This window comes from Xyrauchen texanus, chromosome 35 (assembly GCF_025860055.1).
Source record: "Xyrauchen texanus isolate HMW12.3.18 chromosome 35, RBS_HiC_50CHRs, whole genome shotgun sequence".
NCBI classification, from domain to species: Eukaryota; Metazoa; Chordata; class Actinopteri; order Cypriniformes; family Catostomidae; genus Xyrauchen; species Xyrauchen texanus.
The window spans coordinates 13,256,281-13,282,303 of NC_068310.1; the positions used below are offsets into that span (position 1 = coordinate 13,256,281).

The following is a 26,023-nucleotide window of genomic DNA, read 5'->3' on the forward strand; positions in this document are numbered from 1 at the left end:
GAAAATGCCTTGCTAGAGGTCAGAGGAGAATGGGCCGACTGATTCAAGCTGATAGAAGAGCAACTTTGTCTGAAATAACCACTCGTTACAACCGAGGTATGCAGCAAAGCATTTGTGAAGCCACAACATGCACAACCTTGAGGCGGATGGGCTACAACAGCAGAAGACCCCACCGGGTACCACTCATCTCCACTACAAATAGGAAAAAGAGGTTACAATTTGCAAGAGCTCACCAAAATTGGACAGTTGAAGACTGGAAAAATGTTGCCTGGTCTGATGAGTCTCGATTTCTGTTGAGACATTCAGATGGTAGAGTCAGAATTTGGCGTAAACAGAATGAGAACATGGATCCATCATGCCTTGTTACCACTGTGCAGGCTGGTGGTGGTGGTGTAATTGTGTGGGGGATGTTTTCTTGGCACACTTTAGGCCCCTTAGTGCCAATTGGGCATCATTTAAATGCCACGGCCTACCTGAGCATTGTTTCTGACCATGTCCATCCCTTTATGGCCACCATGTACCCATCCTCTGATGGCTACTTCCAGCAGGATAATGCACCATGTCACAAAGCTCGAATCATTTCAAATTGGTTTCTTGAACATGACAATGAGTTCACTGCACTAAAATGGCCCCCACAGTCACCAGATCTCAACCCAATAGAGCATCTTTGGGATGTGGTGGAACGGGAGCTTCATGCCCTGGATGTGCATCCCACAAATCTCCATCAACTGCAAGATGCTATCTTATCAATATGGGCCAACATTTCTAAAGAATGCTTTCAGCACCTTGTTGAATCAATGCCACGTAGAATTAAGGCAGTTCTGAAGGCGAAAGGGGGTCAAACACAGTATTAGTATGGTGTTCCTAATAATCCTTTAGGTGAGTGTATATTGACATATCAATAGCCTCATGTTGTTGGCGGAACTGCTCGCCCTACGGAGGCTTTTGCCATTGATATAGGGAAAGCATGTGTTGGTCCAGCCGGACAACATGGCGACAGTGGCGTATATAATACTGCCATGTGCGGCATACGTCCGAGTTTCATGCCACAACTCGCCCGCCGTCTCCTCTTCCGGAGTCAGCAGTGACTGACCGGACACAGCGGATGCGCTGTCGAGGCAGGCGACGCTAAGCGGAGAGTGGAGACTCCACCCCAGGTGGTCCAGCTTATTTGGAGTCGATTCGGCAAAGCACATGTGGACCTGTTGCTTCCCGGGAATCCTCCCACTACCCGCTCTGGTATTTCCTGAAGGGAGCCCCCATCAGGACAGACACCCTGCACACAGCTGGCCCCGGGGAATGCGCAAATATGCATTCCCACCAGTGAGCCTACTTGCACATACCCTGTGCAAGGTCAGTGAGGACGAGGAACAAGTCACCCTCGTGGCCCCCACACTGGCCCACACAGACATGGTTCTTCGGATCTCACGCTCCTCGTGACAGCACCTCCCTGGCAAATTCCCCTGAGGAAGGACCTCCTCTCTCAGGGACAGGGCACCATGTGGTACCCGAGCTCTGATCTCTGGAATCTCCATGTCTGGCCCCTTGACGGGCCATGGAAGTTTTAAGTGGCCTACCACTGGTAGTGGTAGACACGGTCACTCAGGCCAAAGCTCCCTTTACGAGGCAGCTTTTTGTCCTGAAGTGGTGTTTGTTTGCAAATTGGTGTTCTTCCCGAGAGATGCACAGTTGGTCAGTGCTTTCCCTCCTGCGGGAGAGGCTGGAAGGGCGGCTATCAATGTGTATGTGGCCGCTATAGTGCCGCACCACGAAGTGGTGGATGGTAAGTCCCTGAGGAAGCATTACCTGATCATCAGGTTCCTCAGAGGCGCCCGGAGGCTGACTCCTACACCATCCCTCTTCCCCTCATGGGATCTCTCTGTGGTCCACCTGGGCCTGCAGATAGTCCTGTTTGAGCCACTAGAGTCAGTTGAACTGAAAGCCCTCTCCTTAAAGACGGCCCTCCTGATTGCGCTCATCTCCATCAAGAGGGTTAGGGACCTGCAAGCATTTTCTCTTTGCGACACTTGCCTGGTGTTCAGTCCGGTAGAATCTGAGATTCTGAGACCCCGACCGAGCTATGTGCCAAGGTTCCCACAACCCCTTTAGGGGTCAGGTGGTGAGCCTGCAAGTGAATCTGCACTGGAGGAGGCAGACCCAGCCTTGTCATTGCTGTGTCCGGTGCGTGCTTTGCGCACCTATTTTGGATCACACGCAGAGCTCTAGATGCTCTGAGCAGCTCTTTGTCTGCTTTGGCGGACAGCAGAAAGGGAATGTTGTCTCAAACAGAGGCTTGCCCACTGGATCATGAACACCATCAGGCTGGCATTCCAGGCCAGGCTGTGTCCACCCCTTTGTGAATACGAGCACACTCTGCGAGGAGTCTGGCATCCTCGTGGGCACTGGCCAGTGGCACCCAATACCTTCGATACTTTTTGGTCGCTGGGTTTTTGGTCCCGATGCTTATAATAGCGTTAGATGGCCCCAGCCGAACCTAATACTCTGTGGAGAGAAAACAGAGATTAAAGTCTGCAGCTGGCGTAGACTGCTCCCATGCTAGTTACGTCACTTCCCCCTCTCTGGGGTGTGGGGAACTACATGACATCTTATGGGGGATTGGGGGAGGTTATGTGCATACTGATGCACCTACTATATCGCACGCAGCAACTTGCTTGCACCTGCATCTGCATTTCATGTAACACTGTTCAGCTGTTGTGGCGTTTTTCTATAGGGAACCCTAGTGTCACTACATAGACACAACGTTGAGTGAGTGACAGAAGGGGAATGTCTCAGTTACTGTCGTAACCTCTGTTCCCCCGATGAAGGGAACAAGATGCTGTGTCCCTCTTGCCACAATGCTGTATATTACGCTGAAATGGCCGGGACTCAGCACAAAACCTGAATGAGTGGCCGCATTAAATCTCACTTTATACCCATATGTCTGGGGGAGTGGCATGCATATTCCATTCGCCAAAGCTCATTGGCCTTTTCAAAAAGATTGGAGGTGTTTGGGGCTCCCAAGAGAGACCCCTAGTGTCACTACATTGACACAATGCCTCGTTCCCTCCATCAGGGAACAGAGGTTACAACAGTAACCAAGACATATCAGTGGGCCCAGAATACCTTGCTACAGCCCTGCTTCCATCACCAACAGATTGCTTTAATTGATTATTTGTGAATAAAAGTATTCATTCAAGCATTCATGTCAAGCATTCATTTGACAGAAGTAGTCCAGAGTGAATTATGTTTCTGTTGTGGATATTGCAGTCTATTCTCATATATAGTTGCATTTGTGTGTTTTTTGTCTTCTAAAAACATTGTATTATTTGTTTTCTAATATGTTAGTCAACAGTATGTTATAATTACTATTTTTTAATTATCTACATTATGGGTCTTTTACATCTTCTCTTCATTAGCCTTGACAGGAAAAAAAAAAAACACGATACAACAGCATGTAACAACATACATCCAATATACCTTACTGAAGAGTAATAGTAATAGTATAATAAATAAGTAGAAATAGAAATAGTAAAAGTTATTTAGAACATAGCCTTAGATATGTTATCCAAGCACTCATTTCCTCAATGGTACCAAAGGCACTGATATAATATTTTTTTTTTCTTTTCAAAACATCCACACAAACTTGTACGCATGGACAAACTTGGTCTGCCTCATTATTCTTACCATATGTTAGAATACAAGGATACTGTGCATGCTATTATAAGGATGGAGAAATCTCCACCTAACTAGAGATAACACTAAATGCAGGCCTTATATAGACTAACAGGGTCATGCTACTTTAAATTGTAAATACATTTGAATTTAGATATAATTTGCTTGATATATGTTTATCAAGAAATTAATGTCTTGACATCATTTTAACATATTAAAATTACTGCATGGTTGAGGTAATAAAATTGTAAGATGGGGCGTATGCCAAAGCACAGCCATCATAAGGAAAACACAACAAAAGAAAACACTGATAGTTTCCGGTCTAGAAGGGTTGTGCAATACTACTAGTATTGCATTCACACCTTCTGTCTAATCTGACATACCAGAGTGCATTGAAGGTTAGAAATTTATGGCTTGTGTCTTAGAAGTGACTTTGCCCTCAGCAATAACATGATAAGTTTTTAATCAACACACACACAAATATCATCTAATTTTGTCTCTAATATATATGCCCTATAAAGTCAAAGTGTGGTGGGCTATGCCATGGCAACACTGAACATTTTCAAGTTTCTTTTTGATTGAGCGTTTTTAATTGCTCACAATGCTTGTTTCCCACAGATACTGTATTTCACTTGATGATAAACTTGATATTTAATCATGTGGTGTGTGCATCCCTCCTCCTCAAAGGTATCTATGGTAACTCATAAACTTTCAACAACCAATCGTCATGTGGCAGGGGCTAACATAGGAAACTTGTGAGTGTACTTCAGTAAGTTTGTGATCTGTGGTAACCCCATTGCCATGACAACAATGGGTGTGGCCATTGCCTTGGCTGCCATTGGGGAAGTTGTGAGGAGAGACACATGACAAAGAAGAGTTCAACTAACCCTGGCAAGCCACAGAATATATCACCTCTAAGGAATGTCCCACTATAATTGAGTCCTACTATCAGATTGCGGTTTTTGAAAAATGCTACAAATATTTTGTGCTGTAACTGCATTGACTCACTCCAATGGGGAGTGTTATTTTAAAGTATCCCAGATTTTCAAGACATCCATGATCCAAGTTTAAAGCTTTCAAAATAAATACAGTTTTTTGATGCCTTTATCATCCTACTGCTTCAAACATTTTGTATAGAAAGTGAAAGTGTGGTCACACTAGACTTGTCAGATATTATTTTAAATTATAATATTGTATTTTGCTGCATAACAAAGATTAGGGAACACTGACCTGTGAATTTATATAGTGAAATAATCAATACAGGATATAAACACCCAGACTGAATTCGGCATCAGTTGGTCGAAAATTCTGCAGGTGAAATCAGTCTGTTCTTAATGAAATTCAAATCACTGCCCCTAAACCTAACCATCAGTGGAGTATAAATGTAACTCTAGAGCGTAAATACAACCTCCGAATCATTCTAACCATAGTTTATTTGAACACACTTGCTGCCTGGTTTCCATGGGAAATATCAGAGGTACCACCAGAGGGAAATGTCTGATGAGAAATGGTGCTCGTCAGTAAAGACCTCAATATACTTCCTACGAAATTGAAAAATGAAAGCGCGTGACGTCATTTAGAATGAAATCTGTCCAAAAATGTGTTTTTGTGTTCGTTTTGGTGGTCCATAACAGTTCACTGGGGCAAACTTTTAGGAACAATTTGTATCCACTGCTAAACACCTTGCTGCCATTGGTCCACGTCATCGGAAGGTGTGACCAGGAGCTCCATCTACCTAAAGCCAATGGCTAATTCTGTTTATGTTGATCAGTTAGTCAAAATTAGTAAACATGAACACATCCATGTGTAGAGTTATTAGAGAGTTGGTGCAAATGTACCTACATCTGTACGATTGTTCGCTTAGAAACATTTTCCAAGACCAAGTCATGTGATTTTTATTTATTTATTTTTTTAGTCTACTAAAGGAATCAAATCTTCTCAAGTACCCATTCATTCATGTGCCATATGCAGCAAAAGCCATTCACACATCTGTCTAAAGTAAGATATGCCTCTATCATCATTGTTTTATCTTTGTTCTGCACATTAACATTTTTTACACTCATTTTGCAATGGTATCCGGGTCATCATAAATTACAATAACAGAGTGTAACTGGTGCATATTATGGCAGCGTGTAGCATGTTAGCACGTTAGCGCCATGAAATTCTAATGTAAACAAGACAAATTAAACATTTTCTACTGCATATATTACTTTAAATCATCATAGAGTGGTTAAAACATCTTTTTTACAGACCTCATGTGAATTCTACTCAGAATGAGGCATAAAGTCAATGATAACAAATGTTTAAGAATTCACATGTAGCGTCCTCATATATAAATGTCCTTCTAAATGCCTCCCACATCAGTGTGGTGGGTGTCTGAATGTTTGGAAAGAGTATACCGTTGCTCGGCTGTTTAGAACTCCTTTTTACACCTGAACGAGGAACATCTACACAGCTGACCTGCCATGTACAACTGCCAAAAAGTACATATACGCAGACAAATTTGCTATTATGCATTGCTCTACAGACATCAAAGCAATATAAACTACATTATCAATTGACCTGAACAAGCTGAACTGCTACTTCAAAGATTGGAGGTTAAAACTTAGAATCACCAAGACATTGAGCAGAATTTTCCACCTCGCCACTCGTCTCGCTAACATAACAATCAACGTCAAGTGCGAAGACAGAACTAACCCATTTGAGAAAACTCTGAAATATCTAGGAGGGGTCCTCGACCGCTCACTGACCTTCAAACAATATCTTGAACAAACAGCAGCAAAAATCCAAGCAAGGAGCAACCTCCTGCGAAGACTAGCTGGCATTAGCTTGGGTGAAACTTCACCGCATTACATACCTCTGCGCTTTCTCTTGCCTTCTCAGTAGCTGAGTACTGTTCTCCTGCCTGGCACAACAGCAGCCATATGAAGAAGGTAGACACAGCTCTGAGCAACAGCATGAGCATTATCACCAGGTGCATTAGATCTATGCCACTAAGCTGCTATTGATTCTTAGCGGCATCTCTCCACCAAATATTCACAGAGAAGCAAGTTGCATCAACCTTGCACTGAAAGCCTTGGATGACCCCAACCACCTGCTGCACGATGCCATCTGTGTCTAGAAAACCGGCTCCCACCTTCTAACACAATGAGGCGCCTTATGAAAGAAGCAAATAATGACAATGGCACCAACTGGCCTAACAAAAACTGGCAAGATGTATGGAATAATAACAACCACAGACTGAAACAATTTATCGACAATATATCTAACAAACCTGCTGGAAATGACCTACCCAGACAAGCCTGGGTCAAGCTGAACTGACTAAGAACTGGACATGGCTGTTTTTGGGCCACCCTACACAAGTGGGGTCTCACTGATGACCCAATCTGCGAATGCGGTGATGGGCAAGGAGCAGACATCTGACCACATTCTATATTCCTGCTCCCACTTCAGGTGCCCGTTAACTTCACCGATTTGAATGATGCCAGAAGCAACTGGCTGAGGCACCTGACTGTGACAATATAACTATGTAATTTCTTCATGTTAATCTCATACAAATCTTTTTTTAATTACGAACGAAGAACTATAGAAGTATATTGAGGCCTTAATTCTGGACAATGGTCTTGATTTCAAGGTACATGAACATTCGGAAGCAAAATGTCCATTTTCTGTGTAATTTTCTTTTCTTTTCTTTTAGTTTCTGTTACTTGGGTTAATACAAATACAATAAAACTTCAAAGGGGCATGTTTTGCAGTGTTGCATGAAAGTAGAGTAGATAGTATATTTATTATTATTCATTTATTATGATTTGTTCTTTATAATTTACTGTAATATTATTTTAAAACAAAAGCCTTAGATCATGACATATCCTGTTGCCCATATCGTCAGTCCAAAGTCATTTGCCATGAAATCTAGTGTGACCTCACCTTGAAGGAGTGATCAAGGTACAAGTTCTGTGTCTGCGGTTTGTGTATGTGAGGTGTCAGCCTGATCTCACAGTGAAATCGAAAAGAATAGACATCAAAATTGATATATGTTCACCGAAATGTCGAAACACTGCCCTCAGTTGCCAAAGTGTTAAGTCTTGAAGGGCATATGGGCATGTGTGTGCTCCATTTATGTCCAGGAGAGGTCACCAAAAGCTAGTTTTGGCAGCTTTACAGGACCTTATACAATGGAGAGAAAATAATATATTTATAGATTCTATCCCCAAACCCAAACCTTACCTTAACCATTAGTGGAGTAAAAAGTAATGTTAGAGGGAAAAGTGAAACCCTCGAATCATGCTCGTCATTGATTATTCAAACATGGTTACTGCCTGGCTTTGAACCCTAGTCTCCCATGCAGCTGATGCAACGCACTGCCAACCATGCCAGGCGGAGCGGTCCACGGGTACTCGCCGGTCCCCCAGGTGAACAGAGCAGTTGCGATCCACCTGTGGCCTGAGAACGCCACCACCTGGCTGGATTGCCCAGGCTCCACTCCAAGGCCTGTAGGATGACATCGTTACTGACCTCAAAGTCCTACAGCGCCGCCGGACAGGCCGCTACTGCCTTGCACGCCATGGTCCTCTTGCAAGTCCACCAGGCCAAGGCACTTAAAGATCTGCACTTGGGTAGTCCTGACCCCGACGTGTTGCAGGAACTGCCCTCAGTGACCGACCTTGCCCTCAGGGCCACGAAGGTCACAGCGCGGACACTCGGGCAGGCGATGACCACCCTCATGGTTCAGGAACGACATCTGTGGCTGAACCTGTTCGAGATGCGGGACGTGGACAAAGCACGCTTCCTCAACGCCCCCGTCTCCCAGTTCGGTCTCTTCGGCGACACTGTTGAGGACTTCGCCCAGCAGTTCTCAGCAGTGAAGAAGCAGACGGAGGCCATCTCTCACATCATGCCCCGTCGCACCACCAGCACGGGCCGTGCTCCGTCTGCCTGCCGAGGGCATCCTCCTGGGGCTTCCAGAAAATGTGCAGCTCCGCCTAAACCTGGGTCCAGCTCTCAGCCCTAGCGTTGAGCGCCCTGCAGGAAGTGCACGCCCCCGTCTCACGAACACCCTTCAGGACCCAGAAGGCTCCCAAGCGTTCATGAGACGGACAACCCAGAGATCAAGACGTTTTCTCCAAAGCTGGTAAGCAGACAACTCCGTCCCCTGGTGAAGGTCCGGGAGGAGAATCCTCAGTTCAGTTTGTTTTTTTTGCCGCACCCCCTTCGGGCTGCGGTACCCACATTCTCAATAAAGGAGCAATTTCCTCTTGCTCTGGGTCACCTGGCCCGCAAATGCCATTCTCATGGCACCCCGGTGCCAAACCTCAACAGTCCCAGCACATCGGACGCGGACCCCGCCTCCAGACCCACGACTGTTGCCCCCTGGCCGGCCAGTTCTGATGAGTCTACAGGACGCCTCCGCACGACCTCTTCCTCAGTCACTAACCCGCCCCCTGCTGGGTGTGCGGAGCAAGGTAAGTGCTTTGAGTCTTCCCTCAGCACCAGAGCCTTGGGACGCACTTTTGCCTCTCGACGCTGTATTACCTGCTCCACCCTTTCACTTCCCAACACATCATACTGGCTGGCCTTGACCATCTGACTCGGTTTTGCAATTCAGTTTGCCAGGCCTCTGCCACCTTTTGGGGGCGTCTACTTTACAGCGGTGCACGGCGAAGATGCCAACTCTCTTTGTGCGGAAATCACGACCCTCTAACTCAAAGACGCGATAGAGCCTGTCCCTCCAGCCGAGATGAAGAAGGGTTTCTACAGCCCTTAATTCATCGTACCCAAGAAAGGCGCCGGCTTACGATCGATCTTGGACTTGCAAGTTTTCAACTGGGCCTTGTACAAACTCCCGTTCAAAATGCTCACGCAAAGACACATCTTAACTTGCGTCCGGCATCAAGATTGGTTCATAGCGGTAGACCTGAAGGATGCGTACTTGTAAAGACCTCTATTTTTTACGGAAATGAGTCCCTTTATGACAAGGAGCTGGAAGGGGCCCCCGCTGCATTGGCACATCAACTGCCTAGAGTTGCTGGCAGTACTTCTTGCCCTTCGGAGATTCCTCCCGCTAGTTCAGGGCAATCACGTCTTGATCCGTTCAGACAGCACCGCAACGGTAGCGTACGTAAATCGCAAAGGCGGCGTACGCTTCCGTCACATGTCACAACTCGCCTCAAGTTGCTGCGTGCCACTCACATTCCAGGCAGCCTCAACGTGGCAGTGGACGCACTGTCTCGACAGGGTACACCCAGTGGAGAGTGGAGGCTCCACCCCCAGTCGTTCCAGCTGATTTGGGAACGGTTTCTGAACAGAGGCTCCCCTCAGGACAGACGCGTTGGCACACAGCTGGCCCAGGGGGCTGCGCAAGTACACATTTCCCCAGTGAGCCTTCTATGCAAGGTCAGGGAGGACGAGGAACATGTCATTCTGGTAGCCCCCTACTGGCCCTCTCGGACTTGGTTCTCAGATCTCGTGCTCCTCGCGACAGCCCCTCCCTGGTGAATTGCCCAGAGGAATTTTTCCTTTCTCAGGGACGGGGTACCCTCTGGCATCTGCACCCAGACCTCTGGATCCTCCACATCTGGCCCCTGAATGGGATGCAGAAGATCTAAGTGGCCTACCACCTGCTGTCGTAGACATGATCAACCAAGCCAGAGCTCTCTCTACCAGTCAACTTTACGCCTCGAAGTGGCGCTTTTTCGCAAATTGGTGTTCTTCCCGGTCTGAAGACCCACAGAGGTGTGCAGTCAGGTCAACTCAGTAATGCGGTAACAACTGACCGGGTGTACCGCTTGCACTTAGCGCCTTTTCCCTCCACTGAGGTAATATCGTGCTCTCTAATCCCAGGAGATACCACTAACTTGACTCCCTGGATGACTCCTCAATTGCCCTCTGGTTCACAAATTCAGTGGAGGAATTCCCCAACCAGACCCACTACGAGTACTCAAACTACTCTGTACTGGAATAGGTGCTTCATAGGTTCGTACGGTCCCCTTGCGAGCAGACCCGCATCTCCATTGGGCAGTCCCCGCTGTCCCCTGGTTGCCGTGTTTGTAGCAACTTCTCCCTCCAAATAAGGTAGGATCTACCACCGTGCCATTTTCCACATGCAACTTGAAATCCCATGTGATGTATTTCACCACACTTTACCTCCCCCAGCCTGGGCAAGTGTAGTCTCCGCAGGGTCTTTCCCCCCTGAAAGAATAGGAATTGGGAACGAACACCTTCCCCGATGCGTGTGGTAGCATTAAGATGGCCCCAGCCGCTTTAGCTCTATGCGAGAAACATAGAGAAAGAAAACCTGCGTTAGCAGCGCACGTTCACGGTTCAGCGCATGGCATGATTAAAAATGGACCCCTAGTATTGCTTCTTCAACACTACGTCGAAGTGAGCAACAGACAGGGAACATTTAGGTAACTGTTGTAACCTCCGTTCCCTGATGAAGGGAACGGGACGTTATGTCCTCCTGGCCACGTCGCTGAACCGAGCCACTGTTACGGCCGAACCTCATTTTCGGCTCCTCAGGCAAAATCCTGAATGGACAGACGCATTTCCCTCCCTTTATACCTTTATGTCCGGGGGCGGGACATGCAAATTCTGTCTTCCAATTTCTCATTGGCCTTTTTTCAGAGATGCACAAGGCTCACAAGAGAGACCCCTAGTGTTGCTTCTTCGACACAACGTCTCGTTCCCTCCATCAGGGAACGGAGGTTACAACAGTAACCTAGAAGTTTCATGCTGTACGTCAATACACATTTTCACACCTTAGGGGCTGTATTGATTGTCTTGACTAACAGCTCAGCTGATTTAGACTGTTTTGGACACAAAGCATTTGATTACACATGATGTGATCAAATAGAATCAAAGGTCAAATTAGACTGATTCAAGTGAATTTAAACAGGAATGTATGTGTATCAGCATTAATATATGATGAATCCTCATTTAATGTGATTCACAACTTCCTCTTGCTTCATGTAGCACAGCTGATCCCAAAAAAATATGTATATTAAGTTAAATGGATATTTTACCCAGAAAATGTATATAGTTCATAATTTCATAATTTAATCACCTGCAAATGTTGAGCAAGATACCTCCAGAGTTGTACACAAGGGCTGGCATGATCACTATGTGACATTAAATGACTGGTTTATTTCTGGTTTTCACAAAACCAGTTACTCACAGTCTATGCACCTACATAACAGAGGAATGCTATAATCAAGTAATCATCATAACCTGGTTTTGTTTTCATGTTGATAAAGAGATAAGACTTAGGCAATGGCAGCAAAATGTCCTGTGAAAGATCAAAGCAGAGCAGACACACCTGTTTTGTAGGTTTAGAGAATGTACGCAAGCATTCCACTAACAGCCCACAAGGAGTTCCTAGATATGTGTGGGTTCAAGATAAAAGTCATATCAAATCATGCATTACTGTTGTAATTCGGAGGCACAAACATTTTATCTCCCTGGGTGAAGATAATGAGTCATTTTAGGTTTAGTGTCTCACAGAAACATCTTTAGAGTTTCAGTGCATTTAAGAATGAATGCAGAGGGGGCCTGGGTAGCTCAGCGAGTATTGACAATGACTACCAAAACTGGAGTCACGAGTTCAAATCTATGCTGTGCTGAGTGACTCCAGCCAGGTCTCCTAAACAACCAAATTGGCCCAGTTGCTAGGGAGGGTAAAGTCACATGGGGTAACCTCCTCATGGTCATGATTAGATGTTCTCACTCTCAATGTGACACGTGGTAAGTTGTGCATGGATCGTGAAGAGTAGCATGAGCCTTCACATGCTGTGAGTCTCCGCGGTATCATGCCCAATGAGCCACGTGATAAGATGTGCAACTGAGACTTGTCCTCTGCCACCCGGATTGTGGCAGAGGACAAGTCTCTGTCATGGACGCCCGTGGAGCCAGCGCCTGTAGCCTCGACCGTCCCCGAGCCAGCGCCTGTAGCCTCGACCGTCCCCGAGCCAGCGCCTGTAGCCTCGACCGTCCCCGAGCCAGCGCCTGTACCCTCGACCGTCCCCGAGCCAACGCCTGTAGCCTCGACCGTCCAAGAGCCAGCGCCAGTAGCCATGACCGTCCAAGAGTCAGCGCCTCTCGAGCCTCCCAAGGCTCCTCCTCCCGAGCTTTCCAGAGCTCCGCCTCCCGAGCCTTCCAGGGCTCCGCCTCTCGAGCCTTCCAGAGCTCCGCCTCTCAAGCCTCTCAAGCCTTCCAGAGCTCCGCCATCTGAGCCTCCCGAGCTTTCCAGAGCTCCGCCTTTCAAGCTTTCCAGAGCTTCACCTCTCGAGCCTCCCAGGGCTCCGCCTCTCAAGCCTCTCGAGCCTCCCAGGGCTCCGCCTCTCAAGTCTCTCGAGCCTCCCAGGGCTCCGCCTCTCAAGTCTCTCAAGCCTTCCAGAGCTCCGCCCCTCCAGCCTCTCGAGCCTACCAGGGCTCCGCCTCTCAGGCCTCTCGAGCCTTCCAGGGCTCTGCCTCTCAAGCCTTTCAGGGCTCCGCCTCTCAAGCCTCTCGAGCCTTCCAGGGCTCCGCCTCTTGAGCTTCCCGAGCCTCCCAGGGCTCTGCCTCTCAAACTTCTCGAGCCTTTCAGAACTCCGCCTCTCGAGCCTTCCAGGGCTCCGCCTCTCAAGTCTCTTGAGTCTTCTAGGGCTCCGCCTCCCAAGCCTCTCGAGCCTTCCAGGGCTCCGCCTCCCAAGCCTCTTGAGCCTTCCAGGGCTCCGCCTCCAGAGCCTCTCGAGTCTTCCACGGCCCTTCTCCCCGAGCCTCCTACGGCTCCGCCTCCCGAGCCTCCTACGGCTCCGCCTCCCGAGCCTCCTACGGCTCTGCTCCCAGAGACTCCAGAGCTTCCTACGGCTCTGCCTCCCGAGCCTCCTACGGCTCCACCTCCCGGGCTCTCTAGGACTCCGCTCCTCAAGTCTCTCGAGCCACCCAGGGCTCCGTCCCCAGAGCCTCTCGAGTCTTCCACTGCCCTTCTCCCCGAGCCTCCTACGGCTCCACCTCCAGAGCCTCCTACGGCTCCGCCTCCGGCCACTGTCTTGTGGCCTCCTCCCGGGCCTCCTGACGCGGCCCCTGTCCTGTGGCCTCCTCCCAGGCCTCCTGACCCAGCCCCTGTCCTGTGGCCTCCTCCCAGGCCTCCTGACCCGGCCCCTGTCCTGTGGCCTCCTCCCAGGCCTCCTGACCCGGCCCCTATCCTGTGGCCTCCTCCCAGGTCCCCTGACCCAGTCCCTGTCCTGTGGCCTCCTCCCAGGCCTCCTGACCCGGCCCCTGTCCTGTGGCCTCCTCCCAGGGCCCCTGACCCTGTTCCTGACCTGTGGCCTCCTCCTAGGCCTCCTGACCCGGCCCCTATCCTGTGGCCTCCTCCCAGGGCCCCTGACCCAGTCCCTGTCCTGTGGCCTCCTCCCAGGCCTCCTGACCCTGTTCCCGTCCTGTGGCCTCCTCCCAGGTCTCCTGACCCAGTCCCTGTCCTATGGCCTCCTCCCAGGTCTCCTGACCCAGTCCCTGTCCTGTGGCCTCTTCCCAGGCCCCCTGAACCAGTCCCTGCCCTGTGGCCAGCTTCCAGGCCCCCTGAACCGGTCCCTGCCCTGTGGCCAGCTCCCAGGCCCCCTGAACCAGTCCCTGCCCTGTGGCCAGCTCCCAGGCCCCCTGAACCAGTCCCTGCCCTGTGGCCAGCTCCCAGGCCTCCTGAACCGGTCCCTGCCCTGTGGCCAGCTCCCAGGCCTCCTGAACATGTCCTTGCCCTTTGTGCCCCCCAGGACTTCCTGCCTGCCTTCTGTGCCCCCTTGGACTTCCTGCCTGCCCTTTGTGCCCCCCAGGACTTCTTGCCTGCCCTCTGTGCCCCCTTGGACTTCCTGTTTGCCCCTTGTGCTCCCTTGGTCTGTCTGTTTGCCCCCCCCCCCTTCTCTCCTTGAATGATTTTTTCTTTTTTTTCTTGGAGTATTCCCTTTTTTCTTTTTTCTGAGGAGCGTCTGGAAGCCGCTCCTTTGAGGGGGCTATGTCACGTTCCCCTGTTGTCTGCCCTGTGTTCTGTGTCTCACCTGTCCATTGTTTTGAACTACATTTCCCACAATCCACTTGCCGTCATCACTGCCATTTTGTGTCATTGTTCACACCTGTTTATCATTTGTAATCATCCTGTCCTTGTGTATTTATACCCTGGTTCTTTGTTCTGTCTTTGTCAATCGTTGAATGTTGTTGTTAGCCTGGTGTGTGTTCCCTGCCCGAGTTTTCAGTTTTGTTTTCATCGTGTTCCTAGTTTTATGTTTATTTCCCCATTGAGGGTTTTCCTTTGAGTTTATTGGTTTGACTGTTTAAATAAAGTGAGCTTGCATTTAGATGCGCTCTCCTCGTCTGCTTCGCTGCCTCATTCATAACAGCTTCAATGGAAACCATCTGACAAATCAGCAAATCTGACCTTTTGTACAAAAGAGTTAACATAGTTGATTTGCTTATTTGGTTAGTGACCTACAAATAGTGCAGAATCTTTAAAAAATCGTATTTGTTTTTCGGCATGGTTTCTTTGTTTTAAATTGTCCAAAATCCAAAAACTTTGTTTATTTCCAGGTTTAAATTACATTTTCGATCCAAGACTTATAATGTGGTCTCAGACTTTTGGACCCCACTGTAGCTTAATGGAAAAAGAGAGCCTGAAAATGGTTCAGCCCCACCCCCGGTTCAGAAACAATAGCCGGGATTCTGTAGTTTAGCTTAGGAAAGACCAGCGCCTCAAGAAATCATGACTCATTAAAACCTGAGAAGAAGAAGAATGGAAAGAATACCTCAAGATACTGCAGATTAAATCAGTCATCTTTTCTAAATGCTAGAGAAAATATTAAACTTTATCCAATACTGAAAGACAACAGGTATTGGTTGATGTGAACTGTGGAGCTGAGAATTTAATGACTAGAGAGGAAACATGACACGTGCATCAAAGCAATTACTCCACTTCAACAGAATCCATTTAGAAATGTGAGGTTGTTTTCTGATTAATTAACATTACTGACTTAATGAGTTTTTTTTTTATTTATAAGCACGGGCCACACCAGAACCTGATGACCCAACCACAGAAACACTTGCTGATGTGATCAGAGTGGTCAATAGAAAGGACTCTACTTGAGGAACAGGTCGAAGCAGATCTGGTTTTGTTTAAGCAGATACTTTAATGCTTAGAAATTTACCAAGAACTTAATTTCATTGGTGTGGTCATGTTGATGCTTTAGAGTATCACGTAGCTAAAACAATATTAATAAATTCCCACAAAAGTCTAATGTCCTCAGTTTGCAAATTGCAAACCCTCAATGATGCCCAAAATACATAGAAAGGGGCATATTAAAATATCCTGTGGAAAACAAATGTTAAACAGAGAATGCCACCAGCAATGAGTGTAAACCAACCCCTTGATAGTGGTTGATTATATATTATATAGTGGTTTAATTATAGTTTCTTTCCTTGTATCAAAACATTTCACTCTTCAAAACTCAAGTACTGTGTTCTTCTTACCTGTAAAATGGGAAATAAAATGCAGAGCCTCTGTCACCTTTAAGCTGTTATTTTAAAGATATGCCTTTGGTTCATTTTACCAAAAGCACAGCATTATGATAAAAATGGTTAACTTTAAGAGTACTGTATTCAGATGTCAGCAGGTCCTTAAGGGTTAGTTTAAAAAAAAAAGAAAGATTAATGCGAGAAACTGTTGATGGCCTTCATAATGTGCAACAATTTAAAGGATTTCACCCCAAAATTATAATAATTTTCTCAAACTCATATGACTTTCTTTTTCTACGGTACACAAACAAAGATCAGAGGGTTAAAGGATACTGTGATGTGCGTTTGTCCATACACTTTAAGTCAATGGGGTCCAAAAATTTCAAGTTCCATAAAGGACATAAAGGCAGCATAAAGGCAATCCATTTAACTCAAGTGGTTTAATCCATGTCTTCTGAAGAAATGTGATTGTTTAGATGGAGGTATTAATAAGTAAAAAATACCTCCCTAACCTGAAACTTTACTCTTTTAAAATATTTTAAAATGCAAATTCAAAAAAAGAGCACACATTTACTAAAGCAACCACATCGTTTTGTGTCGCTTCTATATCACTTTCACGTGTCTTTGGTTGAACTCGAACCATGGCCGTCGGGATGAAAGTCCAATGCTCTATCAGGTAAGCTACCATGCAAGCAGAAGACATAGTGTTAAAATGTTTCATTTTCGTTTTGATTTGTGTGACAAGCAATAAAACACACAGTTGTTTTAGCGACTCTAGTGTTCATTTAAGAAAGCGGCAGGAAGGAGTCAGTTTGCAAAAATGTATAATGAGTAGCGTTGATTCTATAAGGCCAGCGATCAAGATTTAAAGATTGATTACAATTCATGGCACTTGATGCATGCCCAAAACTGGTTGGATCACTTCAGAAGACATTAATTTAACCTCTCCAGTTTTATGAATGACTTCTATGCTGCCTTTGTTCTTTTTGTCTGAAAGTGTTGGACCCCATTGACTGGTATTGCATTGAGAAAAACTCTTCATATCTTCATAAAATGTTTGTGTTCCACATAAGAAAGAAATACATAAAAGTTTGAGATGGCATAAAGATGAGAAAATGATTAGAGAATTATTATTTCTGGGTGAACTATTCCTTTAAACAAGAATTGCTTATGGTCCTGTCTGTCAAGTTAGGATCGTTTTCAAAGTATAACAGTATGTACCGTCACTCGTACAGTATGTTCCAACATTCTCAGCTTAAAATTTTGAAACTGTGTGTGTTGTGAAACGCGCTATTCAAATAAATATGTATTGACTTTCAGATATGCATGTTGTAAACCTAATATTTGAATGATAGTGCTTTTGGATATTATGGGTAGCATATAATGTTTGTGTGTGGGTTTTAATATTTAAGAAATGTCACATATAAAGCACTTAGTGTAAGGTGACTGCTGGAGGTAATGTTAAAGCACAGTTGGTTCCACTTTGTACAGCTTCCAATGCTGAAAGCTACTTGTCAGCCATCACAGGTTTAGACAGAAATTTAAAGCCCTCCAGAAGACATATTTGAATAGGCAAATCCATATGTGCAAACTTTTTCAGTGTGAGACATCGCCTTGCTGATTTTGCTGCTGCATTACAGCACTCCAGAGCTACTATCTAATATAATACTGATCTACCACCAATGTCATATTCTATTTTCACTAATCTGTGTTTTCACCCTGTTTGCTTTTTATTTCTGTGAACCATTCATTTACAGAACAAATAATATATTAACTTAATCTGGTGAAGCTACAGAAGTCACCACTTTTTAAGTTCATAACAATCCCCAACAAAATACCCTTTTTTTAGACACAGTAGGTCATCAAACATCCAGGTAATTGTTAGACGAGGAATGTAGGGACATGAGAATTGAATTTCATCCCCTCACCCCTTTCTACTTTACGCTTAAAGCACCAGCCAATCAGAGCCTTCCTTTGGCTCCTCCCAGTTAGAAGCAGATATAGCAAGAGGGGAGGGTCTGCTGTTCTGTCTATCCACTTGAGTTTCTCCAGCACTGCAGAAAAGGCTCTTTCTGCTGCTCTCACTCCCCCTCGCTCTAGGTCATTCTCAGCAAATACAAGACAGAAAAGACGTCAGCAGGATGTCGTTCACCAAGAAAACCAGCTACACCGTGAAGTCTTCCTCTGGATCTGTCCCACGCAGCTTCAGCAGTCTCTCATACTCTGGCCCCAGTGCCAGCCGTCAGAGCTACAGTGTGCGCAGTTCCTATGGAGGTACCAACCGTAGTATGGGATCTGGAATCGGAGGTTCTGGCAGTGGCTTCATCAGCAGCTCTTCAGCCTATGGTCTTGGCATGGGCATGGGAATGGGTTCTGGTTTCGTGACACCCATTCAGGCAGTGACCGTCAACAAAAGCCTCCTGGCTCCTCTGAATCTGGAGATCGACCCCAACATTCAGGCAGTGCGCACTCAGGAGAAAGACCAGATCAAGACCCTCAACAACCGTTTTGCTTCCTTCATTGATAAGGTGGGTGCTAGAGTTTCTTTCTTGGTTTTCTTAATGAGTTCCAAGATATGTTGTTTTAGTGTACTTGAAATATGCAAGTGGAAGTCAAATTAACAGCCGTAATGACTCACAGATCACCAGAATAATGCACAAGAAAATAAAACATTTGAAATTGTTGTCTAGAACATTTATACATGCTCTTTCTTGTAGATTATAGAAAGTTTCCAGTAGAAAATCAATGGGTGTTTTGATAAGGTCTCCTCACCATACAGAATGGCGTAGAAAAGGGTGTGTACATGGTCAGAGTTTGATGGCTTTCCATTTGAATGGGAGACCATGAGGCTCTTCTGAATCCCTCTTGGAGAGCCCACACCCTAAAAAGGACATACTGCAGAACATTAAACCTGTTATCTGCCATATTAACATAGTTTAATATAATCCTTGAATTCAGTCAATTTTGTACTAATTGAAAACTCATTCTGCAGTTCATATTAAGTATAATAACAGTTTACAATCTAGTAGTTACCTTTTCTTGAGAGTTAATATTTAATTTGAAGAGCTGGGGTCATGTTCTGGATAGTACTGGAAAGGTTACGTAACAGCATTCAAGGCAAAGAGAAGTGGAAATATTCTGCTCACTTTAAGTCTTTGCAGCCTTTCTCTTTTAACCAGAATAATCTGCTTTGCATCGCAAACATTTGTTTAACTCACCAACTCTTTTGAATAAGACAGTTGATTAATGTTAACTGGAGCCATGACACCTTTATTATAACCTAGTTATGTGTGTAACGTTCTCCTCCAGATGTTATAGCTCTTATCACTCAATTATTTGCTCTCCGCCCACCATTTACACACTCATCTCAGAGTGGTCACTTCCTGTCCTTTTTTTTTAAATATTAACCATGAAGATCAAATCTTTTAATGCTAGTCAGAGAGAGGTGGACCAAAGGCAGTGAATTCATGGAGGATGGGCTGGTTGAGATGGGACTAGCTCTTTAAAACCAATCTACAAAAATTTACACCTCTAGAAACTCAATACAAATCTGGAGCTGGAAAACCAAAATAGGCTCAGCTCTTGTCACCCTTCCTGATCTCCTACTGGAATATGCATCACTGTTTCCTAGGGGGGAAAGTGTTACAAACTAAAAACACATGCATCCCTCATAATATCAGGGAAACAGTGGTTTCCTTTGTGAAGTCTTCAGTGATCCTCATGCCACACGTTGGCATATGTTTGTACTCTGGCGCATTAATTGCGAGATGGCTCTGAACCATGACTCGAATGCTATTTGCAGCATCAGTTTGGGTGCATTCTTCTTAGAAGCTACACTTACTGCCAAGTTTGGTTTTGATATGTGCCTTAATTAAAACAAAAACTCTATTCTCATCTTGCCAATTTAGGTACGGTTCCTGGAGCAGCAGAACAAGATGCTGGAGACAAAATGGAGCCTCCTCCAGAATCAGACTTCCACTCGCTCCAACATCGACGCCATGTTCGAGGCCTACATCACCAACTTGCGCAGACAGCTCGACAGCCTTGGTAATGACAAGATGAAGCTGGAGGCTGACCTGCACAACATGCAAGGTCTGGTTGAGGACTTCAAAAACAAGTGAGTTCATAGGCTTTCACAAAGACCTCATTTTAATTTGGCCTGGCAGATTGACAGAGCTCAAGACTAGTCAAAGGAGGCTTTTGTGGTACACTTAAGTGTTACCAGAATTGGAGCCTCCATAAATTCAGATGGAGGCAAACAAATGGTCTAAAGGGAATAAACTCCAGTTACTTTCCAACGTGGCTTATGCGACTGCTGAGCAACTGCAAAGCTTTGCCTTCACATGATACAGAAAGTGTGCAACTATTGTCAATCCCTGGTGTAATAGTCTATTTTCAAACCTTTTTATTGGCTGGGATTTGCATCGTATTATAGGCATTTCAATTATATTATTATACCTAATATCCCATTGAAAAAAATACATTTGTACTACAAATATTTGGGTGTCAGCATGAGTCATCTAAATTACAGCAACTGAACAAACAACTACAAAGCACCTTTCATGGATTTCTGAACAAATCTGATGGGCTGATTACAGTAAAGGCTTACGGGTTTCACCAAACTGAATCCAACTTGAGTGTTTCTCATTGGAAAGATGGAGCATTGCTACCCCCTAGTGTACAAAACTCATACTGATTAACATGGATGAGTTTCAAACATTTCTCTTTGCCATTATTGTGAAGCAATTTGTAATGTAGGTTTTCTGGTTCTTCTTAAAAGAATATTCTGGGTTCAAATAAAGTTAAGCTAAATAAGCATTGGAATAATGTTGATTACTGCAAAAAATTATTTTGGTTGCAGTGAGGCACTTAAAAAGGAAGTGAATGGGGCCATCATGTAAATGTTAAAATACACAAAGTTTAAAAATTATAGCCAGAAGGCATAAACAATATGCGTGTTAACATGATATTTTTTTAGCTTTTTTTAAAGAAAAGGAGGGACGAGTCAAAATAAATTTGTGGTAATCAACATTATGCCACAAATGCTGTCAATTGAGCTTAACTTGTATTGAACCTGGAATATTACTTTAATTCCACTTAAAAACTCTAAAATGAGTTTAACCAATGTCATTTTTTTTTCTTCAGGTATGAGGATGAGATTAACAAACGTACAGAGTGTGAGAATGACTTTGTGCTGATCAAGAAGGTTCGCAGATTGCCTTTGTTCTTCCAATGTCAGACACACAACACTAACAAAAAACGGTGATGATTATATCAACTTTGATTGTTTTTTTTGTACAGGATGTTGATGAGGCCTACATGAATAAGGTAGAGCTGGAGGCCAAGCTGGAAAGCCTTTCTGATGAGATCAACTTCCTCAGACAGATCTACGAGGAGGTAAAATACACCTGGACTTTCCCAACAAGCATATCAGTCATTTCAGTATGAAAATATCTTTCTTTCTTCTCTGTTGTGGACATGCAGGAAATCCGTGAGTTGCAGTCTCAGATCAAGGACACCTCAGTCGTTGTGGAGATGGATAACAGCAGGAATCTAGACATGGACGCCATCGTCGCTGAGGTCCGTGCTCAGTATGAGGACATTGCTAACCGCAGCCGGGCTGAGGCAGAGATGTGGTACAAGTCCAAGGTATTTTACTATTAACCAAGATACCCTCCTTAGTATGAGTGGTGTTGCTTAATAAAGCTACTATGGTGAGTTTCTTAAAATATTATTTGTTTTGTTGTTCTGTTTCTCAGTATGAAGAGATACAGACATCTGCCAACAAATATGGTGATGACCTTAGATCAACAAAGGCAGAGATCGCAGATCATAACCGTATGATTCAGAGACTGCAGTCAGAGATCGATGCTGTTAAGGGACAGGTATGTTCCCACTCAAATACAAAGTGCTGTGAAAACTGCACATAACCTGCTAAACATCAGAAGATGTAGAACTACGTTTTTTTCTGAGAGTTGATGTAGAAAGTAACGGACAGATAAACAGACTATAATTGCTTCTCGTTTTGACAGCGTGGCAATTTGGAGAACCAGATTGCAGAGGCAGAGGAGCGTGGTGAGATGGCTGTGAGAGATGCCAAGGGCCGCATTAAGGATCTGGAGGATGCCCTGCAGAGAGCCAAGCAGGATATGGCACGTCAGATTAGAGAGTATCAGGACCTGATGAATGTCAAATTGGCCCTGGACATTGAGATCGCCACCTACAGGAAGCTCCTGGAAGGAGAGGAGGACAGGTGAGTCTGTGAATGACATTAAGCTAAATGCATATTTGCTGTCAGACCTATAGCACACCACCTTCAGACAAAATGTAGACTTCTCATGATGTGTGCCTTTTTCCACCAGATTGGCAGGTGGAATCAAGTCCATCAACATCTCAAAACAAAGCAGTAAGTTTTGAATTCTTTCATAGCAAAGTTAAACACTTATTACAGGAATAGTTTACCCAAATATGACAACTCACCCTCATACTGTTTAAAACTCATCCGGGTGAGTAAAGGATGTCAAAGCTGTCTTTTTGTGTGAACTATCCTTTTAAAGTTACCTCACATAGCAAAACTCCAAAAACTATGCCAAAACTATATTAACTGAAGGAGACCCGATTGTAACTCAATTTCTGTCCCTGTAGCAAGCTATGGTGGTTATCCCATGGAAAGTGCAGGCAGTGGCTACAGCAGCTACTCTAGTGGTTATTCCAGTGGTTTCTCCGGTGGATACAGTGGCAGTTACAGCTCTGGAAGTGGCTACGGTGACTCCATCACTCAGGCCAAGAAGAGCGTCGTCATCAAGATGATCGAAACCAAGGATGGCAGAGTTGTGTCCGAGTCCTCTGAGGTCGTCCAAGATTGAGCAAATTCCTCCCGTTGTTCTGCCCTCTAATCTTCACGCCTTTTTATGCATTCCTGACCTTCCCTCGCAACTATTATGACTGCAGTCCAAGGCTACAGCTAGACAGGAATGCAGTCGTAAAGCTGTTTGTAAAGCAATAAACCATTCAGTCTGACCAAAGAATTTCAGAAGGACCAAATAATCTCACTACTCTTGACGTGCCTTAAACTGCAACCACATCTTACACACAAAAAAACACATACCTTCAGGCCACCACACAGCAATACTGTCTGAAAGCCTAACTTTGCACAACATGGTCACATCTGAAGGCTGGAGAATCCTAGATGTGTCACTAACATGAGCTAGTCGTTTAGCTGAACTGCTCAACATGCGAAGTAATTGATTTCCACATTAACTATGAAGGGATATGTTTGAGTTTGAGCTAAATTGCTGCATTGTTTGTGGTAGGTCGCCCACTGTGTATCCTGTTTTCCTATGTGCTGTTTTTGCTACCAAAAATACATGTTTACTTAAAAGCTGTCTTCATGTCATTTTTCTGGATACCTGGGCTGCGTGATGGGTGTTATTAATAACTACTTTTTTAATAACGATTGAGGTTTTCTCCCAGTAATTTATGTGCTACACTCTTAACTGTGATTTATATGGAAAATGTAAACAGTTTAGGCAGGGGATCTTCTAACTTTGTACAATGTGAAATATACATTTTACATTATCATTAGCGTTTCATAATTTTAGAAGACTATATATATATATATATATAAGACTGTATATAAACATATCAACAGGGTTTGACATTAACTTTTTGGCTCACCAGCCACTGTGGCTAGTAGTGTTGCAATTTCACTAGCCACTCAGCATTTTCACTAACCAAAATCCCCATCAACACAAAAGCTGATAAAGAGACTGTACCGTAGCTGCATACATTTTATTTGAACGTGAATGATAGTTGCAGGACATAAGCCTAATGATTTAAGTTACCTTAAGAATATGGTCGGAACAGGAGTTGGATAGTAGTACTATATTTATATATATGTAATTACAGTTAAACTGATCTGTAGAACAAATGCTAAAACAGTGCTGTCTCTTTAAGAAAACCAGCAGTTCAGCATGAGTGGAGTCACATGGATTCTTTATTAGAATTAGAGTTTAGTTTTTGTTGTTTTTTTAAATACCACACAGGATATTAAAATAGACATTATTAATAAATAGCTGATCTGACTGGAAATGTTTAAGTACTGAGGTAGATACTGCATAGTAAATTAAAGCTAGGCACTGACTCTTTCTTCTGATGAGAGAGAGCATATCTGATTGGCTACATTTCTAATTGGTTAAAAAATGATGGGCTGCTCTCTGACCTGATTCCTTTTTGCTGTTTACAGGGAGTCTAGTCTAAAGATGTCACAGAGACAGGGTGTCTGAAAGTAAATTAATAAATCCAGAGCCTGCAAAAGAATTGACAAAGCAGTTTAAAAAAAAAAAAAAAAAAAAGGTGATATATTAAAAAAATACAAGTGATCTCAAGTAAAATATTAATATACTGTTCATGTTTTCATTTGGAGCAACTGGACATCTGCTGCCTGCCCCATGATGTCACATCTTACTCATGATAGCAAGTCAGTGGGTAGTTAAAAATTATTATTTTTTTTTTTATTTGATTAAGTTTTTAGGTGAAAAAAAAATGACAGGAAAAGTGCATGTCTTAACATGCTGTAGCTGTCCACCATTTCACCACTTTTATTCAACTTTTTTAATTTCACTAGTACATTTCAATGGTCCTACGGTATTGTCAAATGAATTTTTAAAAGCACAAATATTATATATATATATATATATATATATATATATATATATATATATATATATATATATATATATAATAGATCATAAAAAAATGTGTCACAATCCAAGGCAGTTTAAACTATGTAGTTTCAAGCTAATATATTGAAATAAATAACATTTATTCCAAAGTTCCATTTTGACATGTATTATACATAATTTCAAAACACTACTGTTAGAGTTAACAAAATAATAACATCATACTGCAGGACAATAAAAATATAGCTTAAATGTTCATGTTATAACTATTTTATATATATATATATATATATATATATATATATATATATATATATATATATATATATATATATATATATATAAATATATACAGTGGGTACGGAAAGTATTCAGACCCCCTTACATTTTTCACTCTTTGTTATATTGCAGCCATTTGCTAAAATCATTTAAGTTCATTTTTTTTCCTCATTATTGTACACACAGCACCCCAAAACACAGAATTGTTGACATTTTTGCACATGTATTAAAAAAGAAAAACTGAAATATCACATGGTCCTAAGTACTCAGACCCTTTGCTGTGACACTCATATATTTAACTCAGGTGCTGTCCATTTCTTCTGATCATCCTTGAGATGGTTCTACACCTTCAATTGAGTCCAGCTGTGTTTGATTATACTGATTGGACTTGATTAGGAAAGCCACACACCTGTCTATATAAGACCTTACAGCTCACAGTGCATGTCAAAGCAAATGAGAATCATGAGGTCAAAGGAACTGCCTGTCAGAGCTCAGAGACAGAATTGTGGCAAGGCACAGATCTGGCCAAGGTTACAAAAACATTTCTGCTGCCCTTAAGGTTCATAAGAGCACAGTGGCCTCCATAATCCTTAAATGGAAGACGTTTGGGACGACCAGAACCCTTCCTAGAGCTGGCCGTCCGGCCAAACTGAGCTATCGGGGGAGAAGAGCCTTGGTGAGAGAGGTAAAGAAGAACCCAAAGATCACTATGGCTGAGCTCCAGAGATGTAGTCGGGAGATGGGAGAAAGTTGTAGTAAGTCAGCCATCACTGCAGCCATCCACCAGTCGGGGCTTTATGGCAGAGTGGCCCGTCGGAAGCCTCTCCTCAGTGCAAGACACATGAAAGCCCAAGATGGTGATAAATAAGATTCTCTGGTCTGATGAGACCAAGATAGACCTTTTGGCCTTAATTCTAAGC

The 26,023-nt window shown here is 44.1% G+C and overlaps 1 protein-coding gene across 1 annotated transcript; it reads left to right on the forward strand.

The window, feature by feature from the left end:
* The first annotated feature begins 18,161 nt into the window (after nt 1–18,161).
* LOC127628683 (keratin, type II cytoskeletal 8-like) lies at nt 18,162–23,524 on the forward strand. Its single transcript, XM_052105471.1, has 9 exons — nt 18,162–18,671; nt 20,052–20,260; nt 21,289–21,349; nt 21,445–21,540; nt 21,628–21,792; nt 21,903–22,028; nt 22,176–22,396; nt 22,506–22,549; nt 22,789–23,524. The coding sequence occupies exons 1-9, from the start codon at nt 18,285–18,287 to the stop codon at nt 23,007–23,009; spliced, it is 1,530 nt and encodes a 509-aa protein (XP_051961431.1). The 5' UTR covers nt 18,162–18,284; the 3' UTR covers nt 23,010–23,524.
* Nucleotides 23,525–26,023: the final 2,499 nt, after the last annotated feature.